This window comes from Carlito syrichta, unplaced genomic scaffold (assembly GCF_000164805.1).
Source record: "Carlito syrichta isolate Samal-C Ts95f unplaced genomic scaffold, Tarsius_syrichta-2.0.1 Scaffold310619, whole genome shotgun sequence".
NCBI lineage: Eukaryota > Metazoa > Chordata > Mammalia > Primates > Tarsiidae > Carlito > Carlito syrichta.
Window position 1 is genome coordinate 613891 of NW_007254715.1, and position 18188 is coordinate 632078.

The following is an 18188-nucleotide window of genomic DNA, read 5'->3' on the forward strand; positions in this document are numbered from 1 at the left end:
GGGACTCTTTAAATATATATACTTCAGCACAGAAGTAAGGAAGTGCTAGATAGAGAATTTCTCCTGGCCTTGTGCTAGTCGGTCAGGAGGAAGAGATCTGATGCCCAAACTCAAGAGGCACTTTGTGAGAGGCACATGCAAACAAGACAACCCAAAGACCACCACATGGACTTAGGCCCAAAAGAAAGTGGAACATTCAAAAGAGAGTAATTACTCCAACAGTCAGGGAACTCAGTCAGGCTGCTAGCTGGAGTTAAAGGAAAAGAAGAAAAGCCCAGAGAACAACAAATGTTCCTAACAGGTAGAGTTTGTGTCTGAAGTTTTTTCTCCCCAAAATAAAATCTGTGCACCTGAACTGATAGTTATGACTGGGATTGCAGAAAAGTGCCAGGCATTTCCTCAGGGAGGAGAAGCAGTGGAGAGTGAGGGGCTTCCTATTTAATGATTGTCCAGAAGAGATAGCGTTGGAATGCCTCTTCCTGTCACAGAGTATTCAGAATATTCATTAAAGGCCCTCACAGAAGAGCAGAGGTCTGGTTAGCAAGCTTTTTTTAAAGGCCCAGATCGTACGTATTTTTGTCTTCACAGGTATTCAGACTTTGTTGTGACTCTTCAAGCTCTGCTGTGGTAGCACAAAAGCAGGCACAGACAATACAAGAATGGGTATGGCTGTGTTCCAAGAAAACTTTTCTTTCTTTCTTTCTTTCTTTTTTTTTTTTTTGGTTGAGTCAGGGTCTCAATCTGTTGCCCAGACTGCAGTGCAGTGACACCGTAGCTTTGAACTCCTAGACTCAAGCCATCATCTCTCCTCAGGCGCCCAAGTAGCTGGGACTCCAAGAACAATATCACCATATCCAACTAATTTTTTGTAGAGATGAGTCTTGTTAGGTTGCCCAGACTGGTCTCAGACTCCTGGGCTCAAGCAATTCTCTTGCCTCAGCCTCCCAAAGTGCTGGAATTACAGGTGTGAGCCACCACACTGAGCCAATAAAACTTTCTTTAGCAATATAAATTTGGCCCACAGGTCTTGGTTTAGCCACCTCTGGTCTACACCGTATGTACAAAAGTCTGCGATGATAAAAAAAAAAAAACTTTATGGTCTATTATCCATATTTTTCACTTCCTAGCTCACAACCCTGTAAGGTAGCTCCCCACAAGTTAGGTACAGAAATTTAAAAATAATCCTTGTAAATTGACAATAACTAAGAAGAAGTTGTTCTTCTAACAAGTTATTCTTCCAGCATAACAGGAAGAATAAGTTGGAGGACTTTCACTTTAAGCATCTTCAAAATTTGAAATTGTTCTCCATATAAAACAAATCCAAAGACTCTGGGGGACAGTGAAGGTGTTCCAAAAGCTAGAAGGTACCTTGGGAGTAGTAAAGATGCTTTGGAGGCCAAAGAAAAAAAAAGTGCACTCAAGGACAAAATATTGGGCTAGAGTCATCCCTTTGAGGATTCTCTTGCTTCTCTCTGATCTTCCTCAAATAGAAACTATGTAAATACCACGCACTGAAAAACTGTATACAAGAATGTAGATTTGGGATAGACATTCAGAATGTACATTTAAAGGTACATTCAGAATGTAACCTTTAAATGCTAACTTAATTGAGATTTCCTTGTACTATTATCTTATTCTCTTTCTAGTATTACTCAGAAATGCCCTTAGCAAAGTACATATAAATAATGGTTATTTCTTTAAATCTGTTCAAAACAAGACAAAACCAGATTTAATTCCAAAGAATATAACATTTTTTTTCTTTAAATATAGGGATTAAATTTTTTTTCTCCTTTTAGCCGGTATTCGTCATAAGAAAAAAAAAAAAGACAAAAAACCAAAACAAAACAAAACAAAAACCAAAGAGGCTGGACACAGTGGCTCATGCCTATAATCATAGCACTTTGGGAGGCCAAGGTGAGAGAGAATTGCTTGAGGCCAGGAGTTCAAACCAGACAGGGCAACATAGCAAGACCCCGTCTTTATTTTTAAAAAATAATGATTAAAAAAAAAGAATGGATTCTGAGCTGCTGTCTGTTGTAGAAACAAAGTTTCTGTAAGTGTACAATCAATCATTCTCACATCAAAGGAAGAGACAAATAAGCCTCTTTCTTCCAAAAATCAAAAATTAAAGAGTCTGGAAGTGCTATCAGTGGTGGGATCGGGCTAAAACTACCATCCAAAATTTGGGTAAAGAAATGAATGCCAGCAGATAAAAATCCAGACAACTGACACAGGAAACTGAATGGTGGTATTGAAGAGCTGAGCTCAATCTTCACATTTAAGAGATTTCTAAAAATAAATTACAAGACATTAGGTACTTTTAAGACTTAGTTTTGACTGTCTCCATTCTAAAAACTTTTATCATTATCTAATCATAACATTTGGAATATTCTCAATTTCTCATTTTTATTTGAACAACTTAATAGAAAATTCTACCCATGGATTAAAATCTCTCAAGAAAAGTACAATCTAAAATTATTCAATGCTTTAAAACTTTAAAAAAGAGCACAGACTCTGGGTTCAAATTTTGTGGGACCCAGTTGTTCTTTGGGTAATTAAGTAATTAATACTTAACTAATACACTATGCCACATTTATAAAATAATATAATGATAATGATAGTAGCACCTACTTCACTTGGGATTATGAAAAAATTAAATAAGATAATTAATGTAAAACACAAGAACAATGTGTGGCACATGGTAACAATAAATATCTTATATATTATTATAAATTAACATACTCTTCATCTTTTACCAGTATAAAGGCATCTGAACTCAAGGGGCTAAAAACAACTATGTACATTGCTTGCAAATGTAATTATTTGTGGATTAGCCTAAGGAGATAAAATATTAGAGCTTCAAATTTGGGTTATATATGAAACCCGTTAAAAATGTTTAAACATTTACTACACACCAGTTAGGATGGTCACTATAAAAATAATAATAATTAGTGTTAAAAAGAATAATGAGAAATTGGAATGCTTGTGCTCTGTTGGTGATAATATAAAATAGTAATGCCTGTATAGAAAACAGAATGGAAATCCCTCAAAAACTTAAAAATAGAATTACTATATGATCCAGAAATCTCATTTCTTATTCCGTGTATATATCTAAAAGAACTTAAAATAGAATATCAAATATTTACATGCCCGTGTTCATTGCAGCCTTATTTACAATAGCCACTTCAACGTCAGGCAACAGATGAATGAATAAAGAAAATGTGGGGGGGTACAGTGGCTCAAGCCTGCAATCCCAGTACTTTGGGGGGCTGAGGAGAGAGGATTGCCTGAGCCCACGGGTTTGAGACCAACCTGGGCAACTTGGGGAGACCTTGTCTCTACAATAAAAAATAAAAAAAAAAATTATTCGGGCATGGTGGCACATGCTTGTAGTTCCAGCTACTTGGAATACTGAGACAGAAGGATTGCCTGAGCCTAGCAGGTTGAGGCTGCAGTGGCCATGAGCAGCGTGCCACTGCACTCCAGCCTGGGTGACAGAGTGAGACTCCAACTCAAAAAAAAAAAGAAGCAAAATTGAGGTATATACATACAATGGAATACAGTAGTCCCCCCTTATCTGTGTTTCACCTTCAGTAGGTTTCAGTTATCTGAGGTATGGTACAAGATATTTTGAGAGAAGGAGATAGGCTACATTCACATAACTTTTATTACATTGTTATTTATAACATTGTTATAATTGTCCTATTATATGATTGCTGTTCATCTATGACTGTTCCTAATTTATAAATTAAACTTTATCATAAATACATAAGTATAGGAAAAAACAGCATATATAGGATTCAGTACTACCAGACTCTCCGGCATCCTCTGGGAGCCTTGGGACATATTCCTTGAAGATAACAAGAAGGGTCTACTGTATTACTTGGTTTTAAAAAAAGAAATCTTCTTTTGCACAACAATATGGATGAACCATTAGGACATTAAGTGAAAGCCAGTCACAAAAAGACAAATACTGCATGCTTCCACTTATATGAGACATCCAGAGTAGCCAAACTCAAAGAAACATAGAATGATGGAGTTGTTTAATGAGTATAGGGTTTCAGTTTGGCGAGATGAAATCCTGGTGAACTATTACACAATTATGTACATATAGTACTACATACTTCAAATGGTTCAGATGGTAAATTTTATGTTGTGTTTTTACTACAATAACATTTTTTGAAATTTAAGCATATTTTCTTTTAACCAGAAATTTATATTTACTTTTAAGTATAAACACTTCCAAAAAATGTATAAATACTTCCTACAAAATAGAGAAATTAAGAAGAAAAAAGTAAAGAAAATACAATAAGTATAAACACTAAAACACCTCACCAGCACCCTGCACCTAATTTTGCTTTAATATGAAACTTAAAATTATATAAGTAAGCTCCAATGACTAGCCCTTCACATTGTTGAAATTATCAGGAACTTTAAAAGAAAGTGAATTAACGTAGATTACAATTTGAGTGAGTTCATGTACTTTATAACTTCTAAGATATTATCTAAGTTTATCAAATAATCTATCAGAATAATGAATCACTGCCCTGGGCTTTGCCAAATAAAGAAAAAATAGCCTGACCCATTCCATTTATTCATTCCAAAATTCTAAGCCCCACCCTGCCATACCTCACAACTTGTCTAACAGCTTTCATAGCTTGACTTTTTTTTTTGAGTCAGAGTCTCACTCTGTCACCCAGGCTGGAGTACGGTGGCATGCTCACGGCTACCACAGCCTTGACTTGCTGGGCTCACGCAATCCTTCCATCTCAGCCTTCCAAGTAGCTGAGACTGCAGGCATGCGCCATCACACTCGGTTAATTTTTTGATTTATTGTGGAGATGAGATCTCTCCATGTTGCCCAGGTTGGTCTCGAACCCATGGACTCAGGCAATCCTCTTACCTCAGCCTCTCAAAGTATTGGGATTATAGACTTGAGTCACTGGGCCCGGCCTTCACAACTTGACTTTTAGCAAGAACTAATGTTTCCTTTCCTCAGAATTTAGCAAATTCTATTGAGCCATATACTCCGACCACTAATTACCAAACAAAAGTGACCCACATTAATCACATTAATAGAAACTTCTGACAACACAACTCTCATAACTCATCTTTTTTTCTTTCCTACATTTAGGGTGAACATTCTTTAATCCACTCTAACTAGTTTTAGCCATCACCAATTTTGAATTGACTGGAGGAATGACTTTTAAGGTATAATTATTTTAACATATGTATATAAACATGCAATTTAAAAAAAATATATAAAGCACAATATCATCCCTACTATTTTGTACTCAAGCCTTTAATATATGGCTCTGTAGGGCTATTCTCACAAGGTCTGAATAAAGCTGCCTTATTTGTCATGGCTTGGCTCTGGGATAAGGGAGAGCAAGAAGGAATGAGGGAAAGCTATTAGAATGTTTAGAGAGTCACTGAGGCCTTTGTTTGGGAGTTTATCTTGTAATCAAAGAACAGCCTCCAGTACCTTCATCAAAACAAATTGTCATCAGATAATACAGATCATGGATGGCATATCTTCAGGGGAAAGTCCAGTGATCTTTAGGCAAAAACTAACCACACCCCAGTTCCTAAGAAGCTGCCTCACAAATGTAAAATTCCATTTTGCAAAAAGGCAGGAAAGTCAATGGGATTTTATAATTCATTGGTAAGTGATCTGCAAAGTCACTCAGACTGGAATATATAAACAACACACACTTCCTTCGTAACAGTTACTTGCTGGAAGACCTTATGGACTTGATGGGTTACGGGCTGGGCAAGCTAAGAAAACAGAATTATCAACAAAATCCATGGAAAAAAATGGCAATACAATTTCCAGAAGAGAGTGACTGAATCAGGAACAGGCAAGTCTGAGTGGCCTAGGTGGATCAGGGTAAGGGATGCTACCACACTGGAACCAGAGAGGGCACCAGGTCTTATGTTAGCTCCACCTGCAATCAGCACTGGAAGAGTAGCTTTCTTCCAAGCTGCTGTTCCTGAGGACACTGTTTAGGTGGACCGTGGGGAATTGATTTTATTTTCTGAGTGCAGAGGATTTTACCAAAAATAAAAATAAAAATAAATAAGAGTATAGGTTTTGATTAAATATGCATATGTAAAAATAATTGCTTCTAGGATAACATCCTTGTCTTTTGGGATTCTGTTAAGACAGGCCTTATCATAGTAGAATCAACAATTACATGCTTATATTATAGATACACTGTAAGTTCAGTTAAAGTATAAAAATAGAAATAAGTTTTAAAATTATAAAAAAGGGTTGTCCTTTAATGAATAGTAACTATCATGAATTAGTGATACTGCTACTACAAAATGTCTTATCTAATTTTTTTTTTTTTTTATGTTTAGAGACAAGATCTCTCTGTTACCCAGGCTGGAGTATAGTAGTGTGACCATAGCTCACTGCAGCCTCACATTCCTGGGCTCAAGCAATCTTCCCTCCTCAGCCTCCTGAGTAGCTAAGATTTCAGGTGTATACCACCGTGCCCATTTTTTTGTAGTGACAAGGTCTCACTATGCTGTTCAGGCTAGTCTTAAACTCCTGGCCTCAAGCAATCCTCCAGCCTCAGCCTCCCAAAGTGCTAGAATTACAGGCAGGAGCTACTGTGCCTAGCCATTAAAATAAATATAAACCAACAAAATGTAATATTATCAGAGGAATATAAAACACATACTATTACTTCTTCCCAACCACTGTGAAGTAACAGACAGTAGGAGAGAGGGTTACCCATTTTGCAAATATATTGCTAGGAAAGTGAATTGTTTGTCTAATTTGACACTGAGCAAGAGTTGGGCATTTTAACATGCATTAAAAGTTTTATTGCAAATTCATTTCTTCCCTGAATGCCATTGGCATACACCCCTTACATGGGATATGCTCTTATCCAGTCTTAACCAATCAGAAAACATACCTCTATGAGTTGCAAGTTAAAATGACGTGCCAACTTTAAATGACTTTCAGAATACAGTAACATAACACTATGTGTTTAATACACATGTAAACAATACCAGAGATTCTAATGTCTGTAAATGTGAGTTTCTAATATCTGAGGGATAAAAATAGAATGAGGATCATTACATTTTCTTCTAATTTCCTTTCCTTGATCAAAGACCAACCACACAATATAATCTCTGAAAATAATCACTCTGATTTTGTACAACCCAAAGATCCATTTTTTTTCACCCCTGTTACTTTACCTTAATTTATAATGCTTCTGTTTTCTGATTAGCTAGCCAATACACACACATATATGTCATAACACTCACAGATGTGTAGTTCAAACAGGCTTAAAATATGCAAACAGAGAAAAGAGAAGAGAACATTCTGATCCCTGAAGAAGTAAAAAAAAAAAAATTATAAAAAGGGAAATAATAAACTAAAAAAATCACAATAGAGAATTTGGTTTCAGTTTAAATAAATTATATGGATGCAAGACTGCCTAGGAAATCCTCTGGAGTAAAAATCTTGTTAATCAATGTTGGCTACAAGGAAGATAAAGAGGGTGTTCTGGTCTATACTTTACCCAAACTGTGGTCAGCATGTTTTTGTACGTCCCCAAGCTCAGGATGGTTTTTTTTTTTTGTATTTTTAAACAGCTTGAAAAACAAAACAAAGACTGGACAGAGAAGGCATGTGGTCCACAGATCCCAAGATATTTGATATCCTATTTGATATGTAAGCTATCTAAAATACTCTCTGGTCTTTTATTAGAAAAAGCCTGCTGACCAGTAACTCTTCAACAACTTCAGAACTATGACAATTGAGGTGAATTCTTAGATGTCAGAACAAACCATGGAAAAGAAATCACAATCCATATATCCAAGAAGGGGTTCCACTAAGTCAAAACCAAGAAAAATAAAACTGTAAATTACACTGTTTTAGGACACAGTCACATAATGCATCTTCTCCAGCAAAAAAGAAAGTCTACAATACTAACTTTTCCTATTAAAACAAAAACTGAACCTAACTACTAAAATAGCAAGGGTAAAATAATGTTTGTTATTTATAATTTGGCAACATAAATGCATTTCAAAAACTCACAAAATTGGCATCAAATGCAAGAAAAAGTGGAAAAGTCAATTAAACTTACAACAAAAGCGAGTTGTGAGTTAAAGCAAATAAATTATAGAATTTCTTTGAAAACATTACTTCTATATTTAATGTAATAACTGCATTTAAACTGATAATCACTGAGATTCATTAAGTCAATTTAGCCATTTCCATATTATTCTGGATTTTACTTTTGAACATATTAGAGTTTTAAAGCTGCCATTTACTATAAAACAGGGATAGTCATTTTCTCTGGACACTATTTAATTTAAATAGAAAACATTTTATCATTTTCCTTTGGAAGGTTCATATGGTGTACAGACACTCAATTTGTAAGTTCTTTCCTCCACTGCTGCAAATATTTTAAGACTGAAATGACACATAATGGCAAAGAAGATGCGACACGCAGAAAATATCCTCTAGGACTATACTGCCAGTTTCAGGAAGGCAATTCGAGGTGTAGAAAAGAAGTTGGTAGCATCAAATCCAAAGGTTACGCCTATATGCCTTTAGATGGCTTGCAGGCAAATGCGTAATCTTGTATTCCCCATATTTAACGTGAGATTTAGGGTCCTACTAATACCACCTTTAGACCTAGACAAGAAAAGCCCCTGCTTGAAGACTCTGGGCTTTAGAAGGCATCTATAGAAATGCTAAGGGGACAAGCCCAGCTGTGCCCATCCTTTGTGCCCCGTGATTTTGAGTACCTGTGACCCTCAAATTCTCTGATTAAGTCACCACAAGTCCATTCCAGGGTCTGAGAAGGTCTCTCTCCTGGGTTCATCCTCTGGAAACTGGAATGAACTAAACTGTTCTGCTGGCATACACATTATGGAACCTGTATATGGTCAAGGGACAGCTGTTAGGAAGGGATTGTTGGGCCTTGGACATGTGGACAGGGGTGTCCACACTATGTACAAGACAAGATGGGGAGGTAGAGGGGTGAAAAGAGAGTGGAAGTTGCTTTTAGGCTAAGACCACACTCCTTGTACTGCCTCTTTCTGACACAAAACACCTAGAAGTCTAAGACTGAAAAATAAAAAGCTAGCTTCCCAGGCAGTTATGAAGGTATATTTGGTCATATAAGAGACTAGAACATATGTCACTTAGCAGTTTATATTGACTTATAATTTTGGCATAGTTACATATAAAGTATGGAGGCATTTACTCTTGTCCCAGGTCCCTCAGTGTTAAGAGTGTACTTAGTTATCATAATGGCTACTCCTACATCTTACACTGCAAAGACATCCTCTTCTTCACCACCTAAACCTCACATGTGACACTGAACTGGGAATCTGATGTTTTATGCAAGTTCCAAGATTCAGGCTTACTTTTTGATTTACCCAGTTTCCCATCTATATTCACAGGGAAAACAGGCTCATTAATCACCATAAACTAAATAAATCTAAGCAAATTTCCAGGTAGTCCACCTAAACACCTCCTAGCATAAAAGGGCCCCATCGATGAGAAACAGCTATAGGGAGAGAGGGTTCATTATCAAACTATCTTAAGAGTAGATAGCTGTGAGCCCAGGAAGGTTAGAACTGTATCCTTCTAGTATAGCTTCCAGATCAAGGACAACTCTTTGTGCGAGGTTATTTGAACCATCCAGTGCCTGAGTCTCCCAATCCTAGTCCCAATATCCACCAAAGTTAATAATTTATTGAACACTTTCTATGAGTCAGGCACTCTGACATACATGTTTTCATTTAACCCTCATCACCCGGAAAATGAAGGCTCAGGAAGGCTAACTTCTCACAGCTGGTAAATGGCTGAGACTTGGGCCTGGTTTCATATAAACCTAAAACCCATGCTCTAATGAATATGTTTTTTAAATCCTACATTTTAAAATCTATAATTTCCTATTTTTAAATGTGGGAACAGGCTGGGTACAGTGGCTCACACCTGTAATCCCAGTACTTTGGGAAGCAGAGGCAAGAGAGTTAGTTGCCTGAGCCCAGGGATGTGAGACCAGCCTGGGCAATTTGGTGAGATCTCATCTCTACAATAAATAAAAAAATTAGCTGGGCATGGTGGTGCAAGTCTATAGTCCCAGCTATTGGGAGACTGAGGTGGAAGGATTGCCTGAGCCCAGCAGGCGAGGCTGCGGTAGCCGTGTGCATGCCACTGCATAAGAGCCTTGGCAACAGAATCAGACTCCAACAACAATAACAACAACAACAAAAGTGGGAGAAAGAAGAATGCCTTATTTCTAGCACTAGAATGAACAGTTGTAATAGCTATATTATCTACACAATGAAAAAAATATTAAATTATTTTCCTTATGCTTATATAGAAATAAAAACTTCAGGGGGTTAGTGTTTTATGTATCAAGTTATGAAATATGTGTTGACCATTTTTGAGAACAAGGCTGTTTTTCTTCTCCTGCCTCCTTAACAAGAGTCTTAATGAGAAGATCCAAAAAAAAAAAAAAAAATCCCCATTCATTTATGAATTGAGGCCAAAACTGGAATTGGAAGAAAATTCAGAAGAATAACAATATCACATCCAAAAAATTAATATGCCTAGAAAATGATAATAAAATCATTGCTGCTATTGTAGCTTTATCGAATGACGGGGAAGAACTGTCAATGTTCTCTAAAAAGTGTTGAGTAAGCAAACAAAAAAACAAAAACAAAAACCTTGACTTCTACCTAAGTGGTGACCTAATTCAATAGTTTTTCAATGATAACTTGGAAATGGTCAATAAATAAAATATGCCTTTCTGTTGACTTTCACTGAAATCTATGATTAATTGTCTTTCACAACAGAAATAACTACATTCGGCTTTGAAAAGAACAATTCACATTATTTTTCTCAAGCTATGCTCTGAATATATGTGCTTTTGGTTCCAAATTTAAGAAGAATTTTACCCAACTTTTAAAAATTTATATATTTATTACACATTGGATAATCAATCCTAAAAATAAATTATCATATTAAAAATAAAGATTCCAAAGAGGCAATATTGTCCATGTACATGCCTCTGGATGCAAACGTCCCTTAAGTCAATGAGAGCAGAACCAGGCCCTTATGAGGCAGGAGTCACACTTACATAATGTCCTGGCCATCAGGGTTCTACATCTGTAGAAAGACTTGTTCTCAAGGGGAGTTTCATAATCTTTTCTTATTCCCTGAAGAGCTTTAAAGGAGGGGAGGGAAAGACTAACTGACAAGGAGAGTTTGGTTGCAATGCTGCCTGAAGGCATAGCAATGGATGCTAAGGCGGCTTTGGAATGAGTCTGGGTCACTCTCAACATCTTTGGAGTTCAACCACTATCACTACTGTATTTGGCCACAGAAAGGAGGGGCCGTTCCAATCTTCCTTATAATTACTGCCCTAATTATTACATTATACTTTCACAATTTAATCCCTTTATTTGCCTCACTGCTTCTTTGGGGCTAAGTAAGCACCACAGTGTGATGCCTGATGATGTAGCTAGCAGGGTAGCCTCACTGAGTGCTGCCCAGCTGCCAGCTACAAGCACAGCCAGGTGGGCAAGTCCAGAGTGCTAATCTGGACAGTGACATCTCTGTCTCCTGCTCAAAATGCTTGAAACTTGCTCTCTCCAATATGGAGTAAAACTGAGCACATACATCAATGCCAAGAACCACCATGCGCTTTGCTCTGTGAAGCTTTTAGTGGCATTTCAGTATCCTAAAGAATAATCACACACAGGCTTTCAATTGTTCTAATCTAATGGTTTCTCGGTAAATAACTATTACACAGCTATTAATAACTAAGCTATATAAATTTTTTAGATAACTGTCAGGAAATTTTTTCACACAGTTGTTCTATCTTTACAAAAGATACTGAAGACCTAAGAGTTTAGCCCCCCCATCCTAAAAATCTGGTATTTCCCCAAGGCAGGAGACATTTTTTGGAGAAATTTGTCTCAATTCACAATCTTTGAGAACAAACTTTTAATAAAATGGTGATAAAATGAAACTCCAGCCTACTGCCTGACTCACAGTAGGTTCTCAGCAAATATTTGTTGAGTAAATGGAAGTAGTTTTCATTGAGAACCTCTTGCTTACATCAGCATACACAGTACTTGTTAATTTATCCCAAAACATCTGCTTATCTTTGCATAGTTAGACCCCGAGTTGTGTAAATTGAGTTAACAAAATCAAATTATTAACAGATTAAATTCTATACATTCTGTAACTATAAGGATCATAACACTGTTGAACAATGGCTGGTAGTAACCTGAAGACTTGAGGATGTATTCATTCTCAAGTTTTGCAATGCTAGTTAATAGGCTGAAGAGAATTTTCAAATGCCCAAAGGTGATACAAATCCTTGTGCATAGACAACTATTTAACTTACTTTATGTGCGATTTTGTATTTCATTTTATTCTTATGCATTCCAAGAAGTAGGTATTAATGCCTTCAATTTATAGATGAAGACAATGAAAATAAAGATCCAGTGGATGAAGGACTTTTATAAGAAAACACTAATAAAATATGTCAACAGTCAGCCAAATGATATGAAGACACAGCTATTAAAATATTTAGGGAATTCATCTATACTGCACATCAACTTGGTTTTATGTTTTTCAATTGAAACTATGAAAAGCTATACAAAGCTTAAGCTTAAATATTCACTCTATTATGTAAGAGATATCATCATAAGATACTGTGCAATTTAAGTAAACTCGTTAACTGTGTTCTCATCAGCCACAGATCAGGGAAGCTAAGTAACAGACAATAAGAAAGCAAGAGGGAGGCCGGGCTCGGTGTTTCAGCCTGTAATCCCGTGCTTTGGGAGGCTGAGGTGAGTGGATTGCCTGAGCCCGCGGGTTCGAGACCTGCCTGGGCAACTTGGCAAGACCTCATTTCTACAATAAACCCAAAATTAGCCAGGTGTGGTAGCACGCGCCTGTAGTTCCAGCTACTTGGAAGGCTGAGGTGGAAGGATCACTGGAGCCCAGCAGGTCGAGGTTTCGGTGGCCGGGAGCAGCCACTGCACTCCAGTTTGGGTGACAGACTAAGACTCCAACTCAAAAAAAAAAAAAAGAAGGAAAGAAAAAGGGAGATGGCACTTCCTATTCCACTAAGGATAATCAGGAAAATCTTCAGGCCACCTGACTGAGTTGCACTGCCAGACACTCTCACAAGGCAAGGGTGGGATACAACTCTATGTGCACAGAAGGGTTTCAGAATCATTTTTTGTTAAAATAGTTAAAAGGAATAGAGCTTAAAAAACATTACCTCTTTTGTACTTTAAAAGCGAGTACATCACAATGTTATTAAGGGTCCAAGTAAATTGTACCCAGTTCTGTCTAACAAGGGACCATTCGATGCCAATGGTAAATCTGTAGCAACATGGTATAGAACTGTGGTTCTCTAACTTGAATGAGCATCAGAATCACCCTAAGGGCTTGGTAAAAAATACAGATTGCTAGGCCCACTGCCAGAGATTCTGATTGAGTTAACATAGAATGAGGCCTGGGAATTGCATTTCCAGCAAATGCCCAGGTGATGCTGATACTGCTGGTGCAGTCACCACACTTCAAGATCCACTGTTGTAGAAAAATAGTGCAGCAGGTCTTAACCTTGGCTTTACATTAAGCATCATCTAGAAAACTTTCAAAATTTCCCCCTTGCCCTGGCTCCACTCAAGAACAATTAATTTAGAATTTGGGGGCATGAGCTTTGTCATTTGATTTTTAAAAAGTCTCCAGGTGATTCCAACAAGCTGACAAGCTTGAGAGTCACTGATATGTGGGGAGACATATTTTGTGTCTATAACTGATTATTAACAAGAATTATTTTGTAAATCAATGAGCAGAAATCATTGGTGTGTTTTGGATCCTTAACAAATAATTATTCTTTCCTTCCTCATTTTCTTCAAAGATGTATCACAAGGGATCTAAAAAAGTGAAAACCAATTTTCTGCCAGAATATATGTCTACAACTTTTAAAACCAGCTGATTTTGCTGAACGGTCGAGGAAGAAAAAGAAAAAGAAATTTTAAATAAATAAATAAATAAAGTGAAATGAGCTGAATTTTGTATTTGTTGACTTTAAAAGGGCACATACAAATTTCAGTCATATTTTTCTACATTCTATTTGGGAAATAATGTTATTTACAATCTGGAAATCTGTAAAGGCTTGGGTATTTTTCACTATTATATGTTCGGGTATACTTTATAAGTAAATGAAATTTTATTGGTATCATTTGGAAGTCTTTTTATACAAATTCATTCGAAAGGTAGGGAAAGTATATCAAACCATAGGGAAAGAAGGAAGATGAGCAGATAATTAATTTTGTATAGAGTCGTGGCTCTCAAAGTATGGTACTCGACTGGCAGCATCAACATCCCCTGAAAATCTGTTAGAAATATAAATTCTCAAGCTTCTACCTCAGATCTAATGAATCAGAAACTCTAGAAGCGGGACCTAGTAATTTGCATTTTTACAAGATTCCCAGGTGATTTTAATGTACACTCAAGTTTGAGAACCACTGATCTAATGTATGTATTAGTTCCATGCATCTGTAAGAACTAAAGGAGTAAAAAGTACTGTTAATCCAGTGTGCATTTGTTCAGTTGCTATGCAGACTGACACTGCTCTAATAATAGCTATGCTCTTTTACATGCCACCCAAAGCTTATTATCATTGTATCATTAGAGCTTAATAGTGAAAGGAGAATTAATGAATAGGGAGTATAGCTGGGGAAGTTTATTCTATAAATCTCCCACTATTAATTTTAATCTATTTCTATTTTCTACTCAAGATAGACTTAAGATTGTGAGACTTGATCCATGAGGATAAGTAGGAAAATCAAAACTATTATGTGAGGTTGGAAGGTGGTAAAGGATTCCCAAATCCAGCACTAACCTTGAATTGTCCTCTTGAAGAATGCCTTGCAGGCTTCACATGATGCTACCCCATAGTGGTACCCAGAAGCGATGTCACCACACACTAAACACAGTCTCTTGGGCATCGAGTTGAGCATGTATTCACACTTGGTCTGGGGATCTTCAACAATGGTGCTGGAGCAGTCATCATACAGTTTCCTGACAGGCCCACTACCGCCCAGGATAGGAGCAGAAGGGTAGAGAGGTGGTGAGTCAAGTCCGTTCTGATGGCCATTCATGGTTGAACTGTAGCTCCCACTGGCGTCTGAAGAGCCACCAGGGCTGTGGTGGTTGACGCTGTCCGTCAGGGAGGCTGGGCTGGAGGGTTCCGTCTTGATGAAGGACGAACAGCTGGAATCAATGTGTCGATCTTTGTTTGACATTCTGCAGAGAAGCCTGAGATTGAGAGAGATACAAACAGAGAGAGAGAGAGAAGAGAGTGTCAAACATAGAGACCAAAGATGTAGAAAGAAAGAGATGGTAAAAAAAATGAAGCGAAAGGGAAGGATAAAAGAAGAGAAAAAAACACAGAAGAATTCATATGTAAAAGACATTGCTTTTTGAGAGTGCTTCCTAAGGGCTAGGAACTACACATCATTCATTCTCTAGTCAATATTTCTTGTTCTACAAGAAGGTAATCAGCATAAGGGCATGACAGGGTTACATCAAAGTGCCCAGACAGGCCATAAACAAAAGCTCTAAAGAGTCCAATTTTACCTTTCTCTTGGAGAACCACTGTCAATAACTAAATCAACTCTCTAGATTCTAAATTTATCAATGGAAGAGGTGGTAATTTGCAAAGTCTGTATCGTTTCTAAAATTGCATTTATCCTCACTCTACCTTTCCTTCATATTCTGATGCTAAAATCATTTTATTACGAGCAGAATCAAACTTTTACTTTCAAAGCTGAACAGATGATCCTCAGCTCTGTAATTACTGTTTGTCAGCACGCTTCCATAAGCATAACTGTGTCTTTTATTGATCTGACTAAAACACATAGGGAATATATCCTCAATCACTTTGTTTCTGTATTTAAATTGTTCTACTTCATAGCCCTTTAGAAATATAGAGAGGCATAAAGTATAAAATTCCAGCCAATCCTTAAGGATTATCTCCTAGAGCTCACAAAACTTAGTGGATAATTACCAGCATTGATTAATAAATATGTGCATCTGGTTTTTTTGTGTGTGATTTGTCATTGCTTAAGAGATAAATCAGTAAAAAACATTTGAGCCTTTAGTATACCTATGAGTCCATAAATCTGATACTGTACTTTATATTCAGTAAAGTAGAAATGTATCCAATTTTGTCCTTAAAGGGAGAGAGAGAGAGAGAGAGAGAGAGAGAGCGAGAGAGAGAGAGAGAGAGAGCGAGAGAGAGAGAGAGATTTGGATGGTCCTTTCCCCCTCTGTTTTCTATCTTATAACATCATAGGGTTCAGAAATTACCTAAAGGGTAAAATGTTTACTATCTGGGGAATGGACCACCTGAGACCCAATCTGCACCACCATACAATTTGTCCATGTAATGAACATGCATGTGTAACCCCCGAATCTAAAATAAAAATTTAAATAATTTTTAAATTAAAAAGCAAGACCCATTTCTACTTAACGACAAAAAACCCATAACTCCTAAAAGGAAATATGATGAAGCATCTTATCTGACAAACTATTTCTCTTATCAAGAAGAAACACATCACCCCTCTTTCTTTATTGAGGCCATAAGTGATTGGATTTCTGGAAAGGTAATTAGATGAAAAGACATAATTGGTCCTATTTTCTTTCTGCTTAGCCATAGTGCAAAACCCCTTTTAGTAAAGTCTCTAAAGAAGCTTCTGAGAGCCCACTATAGAAAGAAGAGGTGACAGTTGAGAAAGAGACTTAGATAATTGCTTCCCAGTGGAAAGTTGATTTATGGGAATTCTACTGGGTAATGGTCATTCACAAGAATTTGGGGGAGTAGTCATAGGATAACCAAAGGGATGCAATCATCTCTTTTGCTATAAATCTAAAAATATTTTATCATCACACAAATTTCAGGCTCTCCTCCAGGTCCTCCTTCCCCTGTCATTCTGTTCCTTTAAAATGGAGGAAAATATGGAATCTTCTATTGGAAACGTTCACTTAACTGTTCCAAGAAGACCGACTCAAGAGCAAAGCATTAAGGCAAGAATTTGCCTCTTTACAAAGATATTTCTCTTTGCAAATGCTCAGCTTTCTAAAGTCAAGCAATATCAGGATGTGGAGAAAGCACATAGGAAGGAGAATGCCACCAAAATATCTTCTTGCTTTCGCCCTCCTACTTGTGTTGTCCTTTCCTCAAGAACTAGCGAGAGAAAAAAATATATCCCCCTCGCCAGCCTGAACTACGGAGTCCTCTCCCTCCTGCATCTGCTGCCTTGTACCCGTCACTGTTAATGAGTGTTGTAATTAATAGATCGCTCTCCTTGTCTCCCTGCTTGCACTCTGGGCTAAGCACTTTCCTCAAGTCAACGTTTGAAAGAAAGCGGGTCGGCGCTGACTTACAGCAGCCCTGCGAATTCCTTTTAATTTAGAGCACTTACACCACCACTTCACTTATTACCTTATAATTACTGGACTGCTCGCACATACATTATGATCTTAGACTAGAGTTAGAAGTTATTAGGGTACTAAACCATGGTTGCTCCCCTTTCCTCTTTCTGGCACTGAATTTCTCACAGCTATGACAATTAACTCTTTCACCATCTGCCAGAAAAGCACTATCTTTTAAATTTTTTTTTCTTCCAGAGAAGACTTGCTTGGAGCTGCTTGATCACGACACATACCACATTTTCTTCAGGCCCTCTCTCTTTTCCTGTGTTTTGTCTAGTCACTTTCACCCCAATTTTCTTTCAGGTTTTTCCTCATGGACTTTTAAAATTTGCAGAACTCTTGATTTAAGAAACAAGACCAGAAATTATCCTTTCATGTATGGAACAGTTATTTGCTAAGTCACCACATGTTGATGTCCCAAATGCATGTCATTAAAGTCCCTGGAAAATAGTGACTCTCTGGCCAGTTGCCTCATCTAAAAATCTCAGTCCATAACTTGGCAATAACCCGGATGGAAGCAAAGAAATTCAGGAGGTACAAGTTGCCAGGGAAGCCCTTGAAAGTGTGGCAATATCCTCCCCTAAACATAATCTGACCACATCAGTCATAAATGAAAGTGAACAAACTACATTTGTGCTGTAGGCTGTGCGTGTCTTTTTCCCTGACGTGAACTGCTCCCTTC

General features: G+C 37.3%; 1 protein-coding gene across 8 annotated transcripts in view; it reads right to left on the reverse strand.

The window, feature by feature from the left end:
• Positions 1-18188, reverse strand: part of ESRRG (estrogen related receptor gamma) — a 442062-nt gene that overhangs the window by 165947 nt on the left and 257927 nt on the right. For 7 of the 8 annotated variants that reach the window (XM_008068383.2, XM_021717732.1, XM_021717734.1 and 4 more), the window contains one exon: positions 14913-15328. The exons of the other annotated variant lie outside the window; for it this stretch is intronic. In XM_008068383.2, the coding sequence (XP_008066574.1) occupies positions 14913-15315 (403 nt within the window). In that variant the 5' untranslated portion in view covers positions 15316-15328. The remainder of the gene's footprint in view (positions 1-14912; positions 15329-18188) is intronic. 8 annotated transcript variants of the gene reach the window in all.